The sequence below is a fragment of the Lepidochelys olivacea genome (assembly GCF_965140295.1).
Source record: "Lepidochelys olivacea isolate rLepOli2 genome assembly, chromosome: 7".
NCBI lineage: Eukaryota > Metazoa > Chordata > Testudines > Cheloniidae > Lepidochelys > Lepidochelys olivacea.
The window spans coordinates 123083191-123095305 of NC_140417.1; the positions used below are offsets into that span (position 1 = coordinate 123083191).

Here is a 12115-nt window from a genome sequence, read left to right on the forward strand (position 1 = left end):
TGCAAACACTGCCCAGAGCCAGGTGCGGATGGGGGCACCGCAGCCTCCTCCAACGCTGCCCGGCAGGACGGCTCACCCTGTCAGGGTGAACCCCCATCCTGGTGTCTTTTGCTAGGGGCGCGTGCCGAAACATTGGGATTTCCCTACGCCCCGGCCCACGAAGCAAACCACCCCCCTGCCAGCTCCACCGCCCGGAGGTTCTGCGGTGCCATCTTAGCCCCTCGTTGGCACTGGTGGCCCCTTCCCAGAGTTGGCCCTCGTGCTCAGGAAGCCCCGACTTCTCACCCCGGCTCCCTTGCTGCCCCCGGGCAGCAAGGCACCCAGAATGGCACCGTTAGCTGGGCTCTGATCAGAGCTGGGCTGCTGGGGACCAGCTAGTCTGTGTTCGTGTGTGTGTGTGTAACTGTCTGCGGGCGGGGCTGCATGTGTGTGTCTGCGGGCGGGGCTGCGTGTGCACGCGTGTGCGTGTCTCTTGGGGCCTTTGGCCACCAACCCCCTGCTGACACGGCCCGTCTTGCTCCTCACAGGACCCAGCTGACCCAGGACGTGCAGCACGGCAGGGAGGGCTGCAGGAACGGCTCTGCTCACGGTGAGGCTCCGCCCCGGGCCTGTGTGCTCATGCTGGGACCATCCAGCCTCCCCCCCAAGGAGCCACAGGGGCCTTCTGGGCCCTGGCGCCTTGGGGCTGTGGGCAGCACCAGCTGCTCTGGCACTGCCCAGGAGAGAAGGGGAAGCGTCCCGTTGGCCCCCTCACCGTCCCCACCTTCACCCCCTGTTCCCCGGGAGGGAGGTGTCCCCTGCCTTGCCCAGTCACTGCGCTGGGGGGGGGCTGCAGTCCCATGGCATTCTGGGAACTCTCACGGCTCAGCCATTGCCTTACCATGGCAGTCACTGGGGCGGGGGGAGCAGTCCCAAGGCATTCTGGGAGCGCTCTCTGGGCACAGTCATTGCCTTACCATGGCAGTCACTGGGACGGGGGGGCGGCAGTCCCATGGCATTCTGGGAACTCTCACGGCTCAGCCATTGCCTTACCATGGCAGTCACTGGGGCGGGGGGAGCAGTCCCAAGGCATTCTGGGAGCGCTCTCTGGGCACAGTCATTGCCTTACCATGGCAGTCACTGGGGCGGGGGGGCGGCAGTCCCATGGCATTCTGGGAACTCTCACGGCTCAGCCATTGCCTTACCATGGCAGTCACTGGGGCGGGGGGAGCAGTCCCAAGGCATTCTGGGAACTCTCACGGCTCAGTCATTGCCTTACCATGGCAGTCACTGGGGCGGGGGGGGGGGGCAGTCCCAAGGCATTCTGGGAGCGCTCTCTGGGCTCAGCCATTGCCTTACCATGGCAGTCACTGGGGCGGGGGGGCGGCAGTCCCAAGGCATTCTGGGAGCGCTCTCTGGGCTCAGCCATTGCCTTACCATGGCAGTCACTGGGGCGGGGCGGGGGGGCAGTCCCAAGACATTCTGGGAGCGCTCTCTGGGCGCAGGCCATGGGGCGCAGGCTGAGCTCCACCCCTCCTGTCTCCCCCCCAGCGCCCCCCGTGCAGAAGAACCGGACGGTGCTGCGGGGTGACGACGTGCTGCTGCCGTGCGAGCAGCGCTCCAACCTGGCTCAGGCCACGTGGCTGGTGAACGGCACGGTGGGGCTGGCGGCCGGGCAGGGCCACTTCCGGCTGGGGGCGGACGGGCTGCTGGTGACGGACGCCCTGCCGGAGCACAGCGGGGAGTACAGCTGCTACGGGGAGGAGAATGGCCTGCGCTCCCCGCTGGCCGCCTACGCCCTGACGGTGCTGCCAGAGCCTCCCCAGGAGCCGGCGGCGCCCACGGCCCCCCCGCCCCCCCGCACCGCCCGCCAGGCCTCCCCCGACATGAAGTTCGTCTACATCGCGGTCATCACGGTGCTGGGCGGGCTGTGCCTGGTGCTGAGCACGGTGCTGCTCCACGTCTCCTGCCTGCAGCGCCGCAAGGGCAGGTACGTGCTGGGCGCCCCCCGCGCCCCCTCCGTGGAGCTGCAGACGGTCTCGGCCAGCTGCCTGGGCAGGGCCCGGGAGGCCGCGGAGGAAGAGCTGGACCGGGAGGCCGGCTGCCTGCAGATCGTCCCGGGCGAGGCCCCGCCGGCGGCCTCCCCGGCCAGGGAGATGCCCCCGGCGCCCCCCCCGCCGCCCCCGCCCCTCCCGGCCGAGTTCACCAACGGCATCGCCGCCCTGCCCAACGTGCTGCGCAAGATGAACGGCAACAGCTACATGCTGCTGCAGCAGGAGGAGGCCAGCCCCTCGCCCCTGTACACCACCTCCTTCGCCGAGGAGCTGAGCAAGATCCTGGAGAAGCGGAAACACACGCAGCTGGTGGACAAGCTGGACGAGAGCTCCGTGTAGGGGCCCCCGGACGCCGGCCGGATTCAGTCCCCTGTCCCCGTCCCCCCCCACCAACCAGTGTTACACAGACCCACGGGAAACTACCTCTGGAACCAAAGCGCGGGGCCGGGCCTCGGGGCGCCGGGATCCCCCTTGCTGGGACTGCTTGGGTTCGGACACTGCTGTAAAGAGACGTGGATTGAAATGGGAATTCTATTTATGGATAAAAGATGACGATCCGGAAACGCGGCTGTGTCAGGGTGGGGCGGGAGGAGACGCCTGCCCGCACGCTGGCCTCGGACCGCTCCTGCGGGAGAGGTGGGAGCTGGCCCCTGCGTGCTGAGAAGAGGTAGGTGACGATTAATAAAGCCCTGCCTGAGAGCTGCTTTCTAAGGCCTCTCTCCCCCGGGATTGAAGAACTCAGCTGATTCCCTGCTAGGGGGCTCCACGCCCTTGCCTGGGGGCACGGCGCCGGGGGAAACTGGCTGCCCCACTCTCGTGTAGCGTCCCAGCGCCAGGTCCAGGCTGAATGCTTTGGCCGTTGCTTGCCAGGGGCTCGCCCAGCACTGCGGCTTGGGCACTTCATTGGCTGCCGGTGGGGGGTTGGTTCTGGTAGAGCAGCCTCTAGCTGCCCCAGCTGAGATCGGGGCCCCGTCGTGCTGGGGCCGGACGGAGACAGTCAGACGGTCCCTACCCCCTAGGGCACCCGGTCTAAGCCGAGGAGACAGACCAATGGGGGGAGAGAGGGGGAGCGCCATCCCCATCGTTCAGAGGAGAGCTAAGTGACTCATCCAGGGAGTTTGTGGCAGAGCAGGGATTGAACCCCCAGCTCCCGGGTCCCAGCCTAGTGCTTGAACCAGTAGGCCAGTCTGCTTGACGACGGCTGTGTGCTTTGTTTGCTGAAGGACCTTGGAGCTTCAATATACAGAATACGTGTGTGTGTGTGTGTGTGTACCAGGATGAGGGGTGCACAAGGACGGGGGGGTGTGCACAATGATAGGGGGGGTGCAGAGCCCTGTGACACACTTGGAGGGGCAGGGGGTATCTGTGGATACCTGGCTGGCAGGGCAGTCCAATGGTTTGACCAGCAGGCACAGGGTGGCTTCGTGGCTCACACAGGGTGACCCAGCCCCTCTCCCATGAGGGCGGCCCCCTTCCTCCCCCGCCCGTCCTGTGGGTAGCACTTTAGGGACAGTTCTCAAAGTCTGAACAAATTACATTGGGATTATTTTCTGTCTCCCTCCATCTGTCCCACCAGGGGCCATAGTTCCCTGGCTCCCGGTGCTCAGTGGGGAGGAAGTTCCCTCCCACACACCCAGCGTGGGGCAGGGCTCCCCATCCCAGCGGGCGGTGGGCCCGTGGTGAGGGGTTGGCCTGCAGAGCCCTGGCGTCTGTACTGGCAGAGAAGAGAAGCACTTTGTGGCCTTGGGCAGCGTGATGCCTTGGGGTGATTTGGGGGGTGGATTCCCCATGGCAGGAGGGGGTTTCCCATCTGCCAGCTCTTTGAGCTGCTCCGACGTGGGGTGCTGGGCTCAGCCCTGGGGGTGACAGGTGAGGGGGCAGCAATGCACTCCAGTGTGACTCTTGCATGGCTCTCCCCTCCCTCCACGTTTGTCATGGGGCCCTGCAATTCACCATGCATGTGCAGATGGGGGAAGGCACAGAAAACCACCCCCCGGCTCTGTGGCCAGCGGCAGCTTCCAGCCTGGGCTGAGTCTGTTTGACGTCCCTGGGGACCCGGGCAGAGCGTGTGGTCCTAGTCAGCCCCAAAGCGGACCTGGCCTGGAAGGAAGATGCAGTGCCCCCCATTTCCTGTGCCACAGACATGGCCCCTGGGACCCGCTGGGCCGAGAGACAGAGACGGGGAACCCGGCGCGGAGGAGAGCTGGAAAGGTAGGGTCCATGCGAGCGCTGAAGAGGGGCTCGGCAGGTCGGTCCCTGCCTGGAGAGCTGAGCACATGGCAAGGGGAGCCCGTCTGCAGGGACTCGGGGGTGGGCACCTCGGGGTGGCACTGGTGGAGGGCGGGCAAGGGAGCAGGCAGCTGGAGCTGGCAGAGTCCAGGCACCAGACAGGAGTGGGTCAGGAGCCGTTGAGCAGTGGGGACAAGGCGAGGGCTGGAGGAGGAGACGGGAGCAGTGGGGCCCATCAGTGCCAGGCTAGGCTGTCGCCCAGCTCCTGCCGATGGGGTTGAGCCCGCGTCCCACCTGGCTGCACTGAGCCCTTCCAGCGCAGCGCCCCCCTGCCTCGGGCCGGGCAGCTGGGCTGGTTCCAGCTCCCTCCTGCAGCTGGGTCTGGCCAGGTCGGGTTTGCAGACCCCCAGCCTCCCCCGGGGCCCTGTGCTGAACAAGGCCCTTTCCCTCCAGCCCATTAACGAATCACTTTGTCCCATCGCTGATCCGGGGCGGCTGGGCTCCCCCTTCTCCAGGCCAGAAAGGCTGGGCCAGACCGAGTGGCTCGGGGGACAGAAGCCAGACCCACGGCCCCGTCCTCAGCTGCTCCCCATAGCAACGTGCCTCCGCATGCCCCCCTCTCCAGGAACCACCCCCACAGCTCTTTGCAAATCCCTGGGCCCTGGCCTCCTTTAGCAGCAGGGCCGCACCGCTCGGCATTCGGGACAGGCCAGGCCGCCCAATTGCAGATTCCAGTCACGAGACCCCGGGGCGGGGGATGTAATCACCCCTGCTGGAATTCGGCCGGGACGCCAGGGCCGGCACCCCCCCGCCTGCCAGGGGAGCTGTCGTGCCCGCAAGCTGAGGGGCTGTTTTACGTCTCTCCAGCCACCTCCTAGCAGCGCGGGGCCCTGGCTGGCACTGAGCTGCCCGGGTGATAGGCATCTGATGACAACTCTCTGCCATCTGCATCGGAGGGCAGAGTGCCACCTGCCAGCAGCCATGGCTACTGCTCTCAGCAAGGCAGCATGCCGGGGGGGGGTCTCCCCTCCACTTCCCGACACCCTGCCCCGGCCCTGCTTAGGCTGCCCCCACGGGCGTGGCTGTCGGCTTCTCTCCCACCCGCCCCTGCCGGCTTCCCACTGCCCGCCTCCTGGCGTCGGTGCCCATCCCACAGGCAGGGGGAGGGACAGGTTTGGCAGGCCGTGTCCGGCGTGGCGGGGGGGGGGGTGCAGAAATAATGGAGAGGGAAAGGCACCGGCGACGGGGCACGGGGGCCAGGGTGGTGTCAGGGCAGCACTGTCAGGACGTGCCCAGCCAGCCAGGAACTGGCAGCTGATGGCGAGGGTCCGGTGCCACAGCCCGAACCCGGCTCCTGAGGAGAAGGGCTGGGGCCAGACCGGGCCCTGGAGCTGGAACTGGTGAACCCAGCTGGTTTTACGGGCGGAACTGAACGGCATTTCCCAGTGCAGGGGGTGTCCCGCTCTGCTTAGGGGGTGCAAGGGGGCATCCCTGTTCTGCTTGGGGGATGCAGGGGATGTCTCAGCTCAGGGGGTGCAGGGGGGTGTAGCTGGGGCTGGGGACCCTGCTGCACATTCTGTGCAAATGCCTTACACAAGCCCTTGTCTGTCTCTCAGCAGGAGCCCGTTAGTCTGTGCAGAACGCCGACGTGGCCGTGAAGGGGCTGGCTCCACCGCCACAGGCCGGAGCGCAGGGCTGGGGGACGCCGGCTTTCAACACAGCCTGACGTGGTGGGGAGCGAGCTGTGCCTGGCCCCTCCATCGCCAGCAAGAGTAGCCCGGAGCTATCCTAGCGATGCCAGGCTGCAGCCAGGTTGTGGGGCAGAGAGTGGGCAGACAGGCCCTGCAGAGTGAGTGCGTAGGGGTACATGTGTAGGGTCACGGCAGCGTGGCCGTGGAGTGGTCCGTGTGGGTGGTCACGGCAGCGTAGCCATGGAGTGATACGTGTAGGGGCTCACGGCAGCGTGGCCGTGGAGTGGTACGTATGGGGGTCACGGCAGCGTGGCCGTGGACTGGTCCGTGTGGGTGGTCACGGCAGCATGGCCGTGGAGTGGTACGTATGGGGGTCACGGCAGCGTGGCCGTGGACTGGTCCGTGTGGGTGGTCACGGCAGCATGGCCGTGGAGTGGTACGTATGGGGGTCACGGCAGCGTGGCCGTGGACTGGTCCATGTGGGTGGTCACGGCAGCGTGGCCGTGGAGTGGTCCGTGTGGGTGGTCATGGCAGCGTGGCCGTGGAGTGGTACGTGTGGGTGGTCACGGCAGCGTGGCTGTGGAGTGGTACATATGGGGGTCACGGCAGCGTGGCCGTGGAGTGGTCCGTGTGGATGGTCACGGCAGCGTAGCCGTGGAGTGGTGCATGTGGGGGTCACGGCAGCGTGGCCGTGGAGTGGTACGTGTGGGGGTCACGGCAGCGTGGCCGTGGAGTGGTACATGTGGGTGGTCACGGCAGCGTGGCCGTGGAGTGGTGCGTGTCGGGGTCACAGCAGCGTGGCCGTGGAGTGGTGCGTCTGGGGTTCACGGCAGCGTGGCCGTGGAGTGGTGCGTGTGGGGGTCACGGCAGCGTGGCCGTGGAGTGGTGCGTGTCGGGGTCATGGCAGCGTGGCCGTGGAGTGGTGCGTGTGGGGTTCACGGCAGCGTGGCCGTGAGTGGTGCGTGTGGGGGTTCACGGCAGCGTGGCCATGGAGTGGTGCGTGTGGGGGTTCACGGCAGCGTGGCCATGGAGTGGTGCGTGTGGGGGTTCACGGCCGCGTGGCCGTGAGTGGTGCGTGTGGGGGTTCACGGCAGCGTGGCCATGGAGTGGTGCGTGTGGGGGTCACGGCAGCGTGGCTGTGGAGTGGTCCGTGTAGGTGGTCACGGCAGCGTGGCCGTGAGAGGTGCGTGTGGGTGGTCACGGCAGCGTGGCCGTGGAGTGGTGCGTGTGGGGTTCACGGCAGCGTGGCCGTGAGTGGTGCGTGTGGGGTTCACGGCAGCGTGGCCGTGAGTGGTGCGTGTGGGGTTCACGGCAGCGTGGCCGTTAGTGGTGCGTGTGGGGGTTCACGGCAGCGTGGCCGTGGAGTGGTGCGTGTGGGGTTCACGGCAGCGTGGCCGTGGAGTGGTGCGTGTGGGGTTCACGGCAGCGTGGCCGTGGAGTGGTGCGTGTGGGGGTCACGGCAGCGTGGCCGTGGAGTGGTGCGTGTGGGGGTCACGGCAGCGTGGCCGTGGAGTGGTGCGTGTGGGGGTCACGGCAGCGTGGCCGTGGAGTGGTGCGTGTGGGGGTCACGGCAGCGTGGCCGTGGAGTGGTCCGTGTAGGTGGTCACGGCAGCGTGGCCGTGAGTGGTGCGTGTGGGTGGTCACGGCAGCGTGGCCGTGGAGTGGTGCGTGTGGGTGGTCACGGCAGCGTGGCCGTGGAGTGGTGCGTGTGGGGTTCACGGCAGCGTGGCCGTGAGTGGTGCGTCTGGGGGTTCACGGCAGCGTGGCCGTGGAGTGGTGCGTGTGGGGGTCACGGCAGCGTGGCCGTGGAGTGGTGCGTGTGGGGGTCACGGCAGCGTGGCCGTGGAGTGGTCCGTGTGGGGGTCACGGCAGCGTGGCCGTGAGTGGTGCGTGTGGGGGTTCACGGCAGCGTGGCCGTGGAGTGGTGCGTGTGGGGGTCACGGCAGCGTGGCCGTGGAGTGGTGCGTGTGGGGGTCACGGCAGCGTGGCCGTGAGTGGTGCGTGTGGGGGTTCACGGCAGCGTGGCCGTGGAGTGGTGCGTGTGGGTGGTCACGGCAGCGTGGCCGTGGAGTGGTGCGTGTCGGGGTCACGGCAGCGTGGCCGTGAGTGGTGCGTGTGGGTGGTCACGGCAGCGTGGCCGTGGAGTGGTGCGTGTGGGGGTCACCCCTTGCCTGTGGCAGTGCCCTCCCATTGCCAGGCCCCCCCGGCCGTTGGGGACCAAGACCCCAGGAGCCAGGCTCAGCACAGAGGACGGGGCAGGTGAGGGGGCCGGGTGATGTGGCCAAACAGCCTCCTTCGTCCTCACAGCCAGGGGAGGGCCCCATCCTGTGCCCTGTCCCAGTGCAGGTGCTCGGGTAACTTTGGTGTAACTGGGAGCAGGTGCTGGTCCCGGATTCCAGCTCCCCTTGGCTTCCCTTGCCTGCCGCCTGGGTCTTTCCCACCCCAGCGCCCCCTGCCTATGGAGCTGGGCAGGGCAGGGCATCGTGACAGGCCCTGCTGTGGGCGTACGTGGGGGGGGGGTGCACACGCCCAGCTCCGCGCGCTGGCATGGCAGACCCGCCACGCGACCGTACCTGCTCGCGAGCACGCCTGCCGCCACGGGGACCCCCTTGCAGGGGGTGCTTGGGGAGCACAGGCTGCGAGTTCTGGCCCCCGCCGGTGCCGAAGACCTGTGCACGCCGCCTGGGTTTATCCCAGCCACGGACCCCCGGAGCGTGCGGGTGTGCGACGCACGCCAGAGACCGGCCCCCCTGCTCCGCCTGTCATTACGCCTCCGCCTGTCCACCGCCTCCTCCCTCCGTCCCCGCTCAGCCGCGGCTTCACCCCCGGCAGAGCCGCCGCGCCGTGCGAAGTGACTGGTTCGCTAGCGAGCACTCGGCGCCCGGGCCTCCAGCGCGGCTTGGGAACGGCGGGCGACGGCCGTCGCTTCAAGCGCAGGGACAGTCGGCCCCGGAGCGGCCGCCGGCCGATGGCCCCGAGCGTCCTGGCGAGAGAGAGAGAGAGACTGCCTGGCCAAGGCCACGCGCACACCCCCGGCTCTGGTGGTATCTGGCCAACCCGCTAGGCAGCGCGAGTTACCGCGGCGTCTCCTGAACATCACAGCCACTGAGAGACCAGACCGGCCGCACCACGCCCCCTGCCCAGCCAGCGCGGTGGGAAGGGGCCCAAGCGATGGGGCTGGCTCTGAGTCCCTCGGGGCACCGTTCCCACAGGCTGGCAGAGCCCCGGCCCGCTCTCCTCCTCGGGAGGCTTCGCAGGCCATCTCGCCGTGGGAGTTCGGCACCAGCTCTCCCCGGCTAATTGACTTTGGCCTTCGCTCCGTTACCAGGCTGCCCTGGCGTTCTGCGGAGGAGGGGAGAGACCACCCATGAAGCCGCTTCGAAACCCTGCTGTGGCTGGAAGCAGACAGCTCCCGAACAAGCATCCCCCCCCTGCACCCATCACCTTGTAACCAGAGCAGCGGAGGTGTATGCAGACAGGTCTGCTGGGCAAACACCCCCACGGCTGTGGGCGAGCTCTCAGGGTGGGTGGATCTTCCTCTCCCCACCGCTCGGGCCCGGTGCCACCAGGGCAGGTAGCTCTGGCAGAGCAAACAAGCTGGCTCTTAGCCTGTGGGCCAGCCCCTAGAGGCAGATGGGAGCTGTGGATGTCCCGTGCATCCTCCCCCAGTCCTCGTTTGCAGCATCAGGGGCAGCATCAAGCAGCGTCTGCCTTCCTGCCCCCCACCTCTCCCTCTGCGTGGAGCGGGCACCCCGAGCACGCGGACCACAGCCCTGGGGTTGGAGAGCTGGAGTTGGGGGCAGGCCGTGGTTCCTCATGGAAGTGAGCAACAGAGGTGGTTCTTCTGTCTGGCCAGGGCACGACAGGTCCCCCCCCCCCGAAGCAACTGCGCCAGGCCTGTGAGGGGCTGCCAGGCTGCCCGCTCCTGTGGTCTCTGAGCACACGCCTGCTCTAGCTTTAAATGGCCCAGGCGATGGGGCTCCCCACCTCCGCATCGCCCTCCTGCCTGCCTCTCCATACAATCACAGGGGAAGGCTGCGCTCTTCGAGGGTTCCCTCACTGGCACCCCCAGGCCCTGCCCTGCTGATGTGGATCTCTGTGAGCTCCAGGGGATGCGCTGCCCCAGATGAGTGGAGGAAGGGCTGGGTGGTGCTTTGCCTGGGGCAATAATGTCGCTGAGTCTGCGTGGCTCAGGCTGTCCCCCGCTGGCCTGCCATGCTGCCGGCCATCCTAGACCTGGCTATGCCAGGCTCAGTGCATGGGAATGGGGGGCGGAAGGAGGGGAGGAGAGACGTGTACAGAACGTCCCTCGTGTGGAAAATATTTCAAGTGGGAGGGTGTCTGGGTCAGTGATAGGAGCAGCAGATTGTGAGTCAGGTCCTATTCCCAGCTCGGGGAGGGGACTGGAAGTCAGGATGCCTGGGGCCTATTCCCAGCTCTGCCACTGACTCACTGGCTGACCTTGGGCAAGTCACCTTTCCTCTCTGAGCCTCAGTTTCCCCTCCATAAAGCAAGGGTAATTTCTCCCTCCCTGCTGTTGGGAGGTGCGGGGAGGGAGGTTTCCAGCATTGGGACAGCGTGGTAGAAATGTAGAGCGAGCCGACTGGTGATCTGACAGCAGTGGCCCCAGGTGCTGCTGTAGCCGTCCCAGGCTGTTGCTGCGGGGTTGGTAAGGCTGGTGCTGTACCCCGCACCTCAGCATTGCTGGGCCTTGCCCATTCCCCAGCCATGCCTGGGAAAGGCCCCGGTCAGCATGGCTCGGGGAGCACAGCACAGACCCAGGGCTGTGTTTGCGTGCCAGGGGAGTTCTCGAGCCCTGCTCCAGGGCAGATTGTCGGCCAGCCTTGGCACCCGGTTCCTGGAATGGGAAAGGGAGGGAGGAATCAGCGTGGCCGGGGCTGAATCCGTGGCTGATCCCCTGGGAAGGAGCAGGGCTGGAGCCCTGCATAATGGAAGCACCTTGTCTCCAGGATGGCTTGATCTAAACCCTATGTACCAACCTGGCTGCCCAGCAGCCTGCCTTGTCCTCAGTGACATTCCACCATGGACAGTCAAAGCAGCAGCGTACAGCACCTTGCGTCTGGTTGCCTCTGCCCCTAGCTGCTCAATAAACCTAGATCTGTCTGAATGAGCCAGTGTGGTGTGAATCTGGCCTCGGGGGTCCATTCTCTGCTAGTGTGCGGCACCGCTGAGGTGGGGGCAGAGCTGCGAGGGTAAAGAGGCACCGTTCATTAGGGCACTGCAGACCCTCCAGATTCAAACCAGGGAACCCATTTGGCGTCAGAGAGCTCTCTCTGGCCATTGTACTGGGACAGCCCCGGGGTCACCCCATGTGGGTCCATTGGACCGTCTCTGCTACAGTATAAGAGGGCAGTATGTGGCTCTTAGCTACTGGTATGAGCCCCCGGCACTATAATGTCTAAGTGCCCTCGGTAGGTTCAAGGGTTAACAATGACAGTGAACTCTGCTGGTGGAGACGGGCTCAGCTGCGTTGTCCTCACTGGAATTGTGCTGATTAGCACCAGCTGAGGATCTGGGCACCAGCTGGCACCTCCCTCCTATTCAGATTCTGAGACTGTGCCCATCACCGTGGTATCTGGCTTCTTTGACCTCATAGGCTGAACCCAGCCCAAGGTGTACGGCTCTGCTCTGATGCTGAGGGGAGTTCTAGGTGTGAGGCTTGGGGTCAGGAGAGGGAAGCAGGATCCCAGCCCAACTGCCCCTCAGCTGCTGGGAGCTCCATGCACAGAATTGGGTTGGGCGTTTTCTCTGGAATGGCTGGGATCTGTTACCACCTGGCTGGTGGCCCTCGTGCCATGGGTAGTGGCCTCCGCTCAGCTCCTAGTGCACAAAGGTTCACCGGAACAGCGTTGCCAATGTTCATATTTGGTGCTTCTCCTAAAGCCCCAGCTCCAGGAGTCCCGTGATTAGGAGAGACTCTCATCGAAAACGGGACCCAAATGTGACTGAAAGGGCCGAAGCCAAAAGGCAAAGAAAACACCCCTTGAATGTATTAGGGGTGCCCCTTTTATCCCACCTGGGGGGTCAAAATCCAGAGGTTCACTGAGTTGCTTCCATTACACTGAGACAGCGACCATATGAATCAGGGTGTTCTTGGTGTAAACTTGTATAGTGACCCCGGCCTGCTTCTCTGGACAAGTG

General features: G+C 66.0%; 1 protein-coding gene across 9 annotated transcripts in view; it reads left to right on the plus strand.

The window, feature by feature from the left end:
* The window catches only part of SEMA4G (semaphorin 4G), a 131008-nt gene extending 119927 nt beyond the window's left edge, over positions 1-11081 (plus strand). For 6 of the 9 annotated variants that reach the window (XM_084633647.1, XM_084633641.1, XM_084633649.1 and 3 more), the window contains exons 14-17: positions 528-589; positions 1531-2700; positions 4000-4244; positions 5879-11081. In XM_084633647.1, coding sequence (XP_084489773.1) covers positions 528-589; positions 1531-2372 — 904 coding nt within the window. In that variant the 3' untranslated portion in view covers positions 2373-2700; positions 4000-4244; positions 5879-11081. The remainder of the gene's footprint in view (positions 1-527; positions 590-1530; positions 2701-3999; positions 4245-5878) is intronic. The other 3 variants (XM_084633644.1, XM_084633642.1, XM_084633643.1) reach the window with 3 other exon arrangements.
* Positions 11082-12115: the final 1034 nt, after the last annotated feature.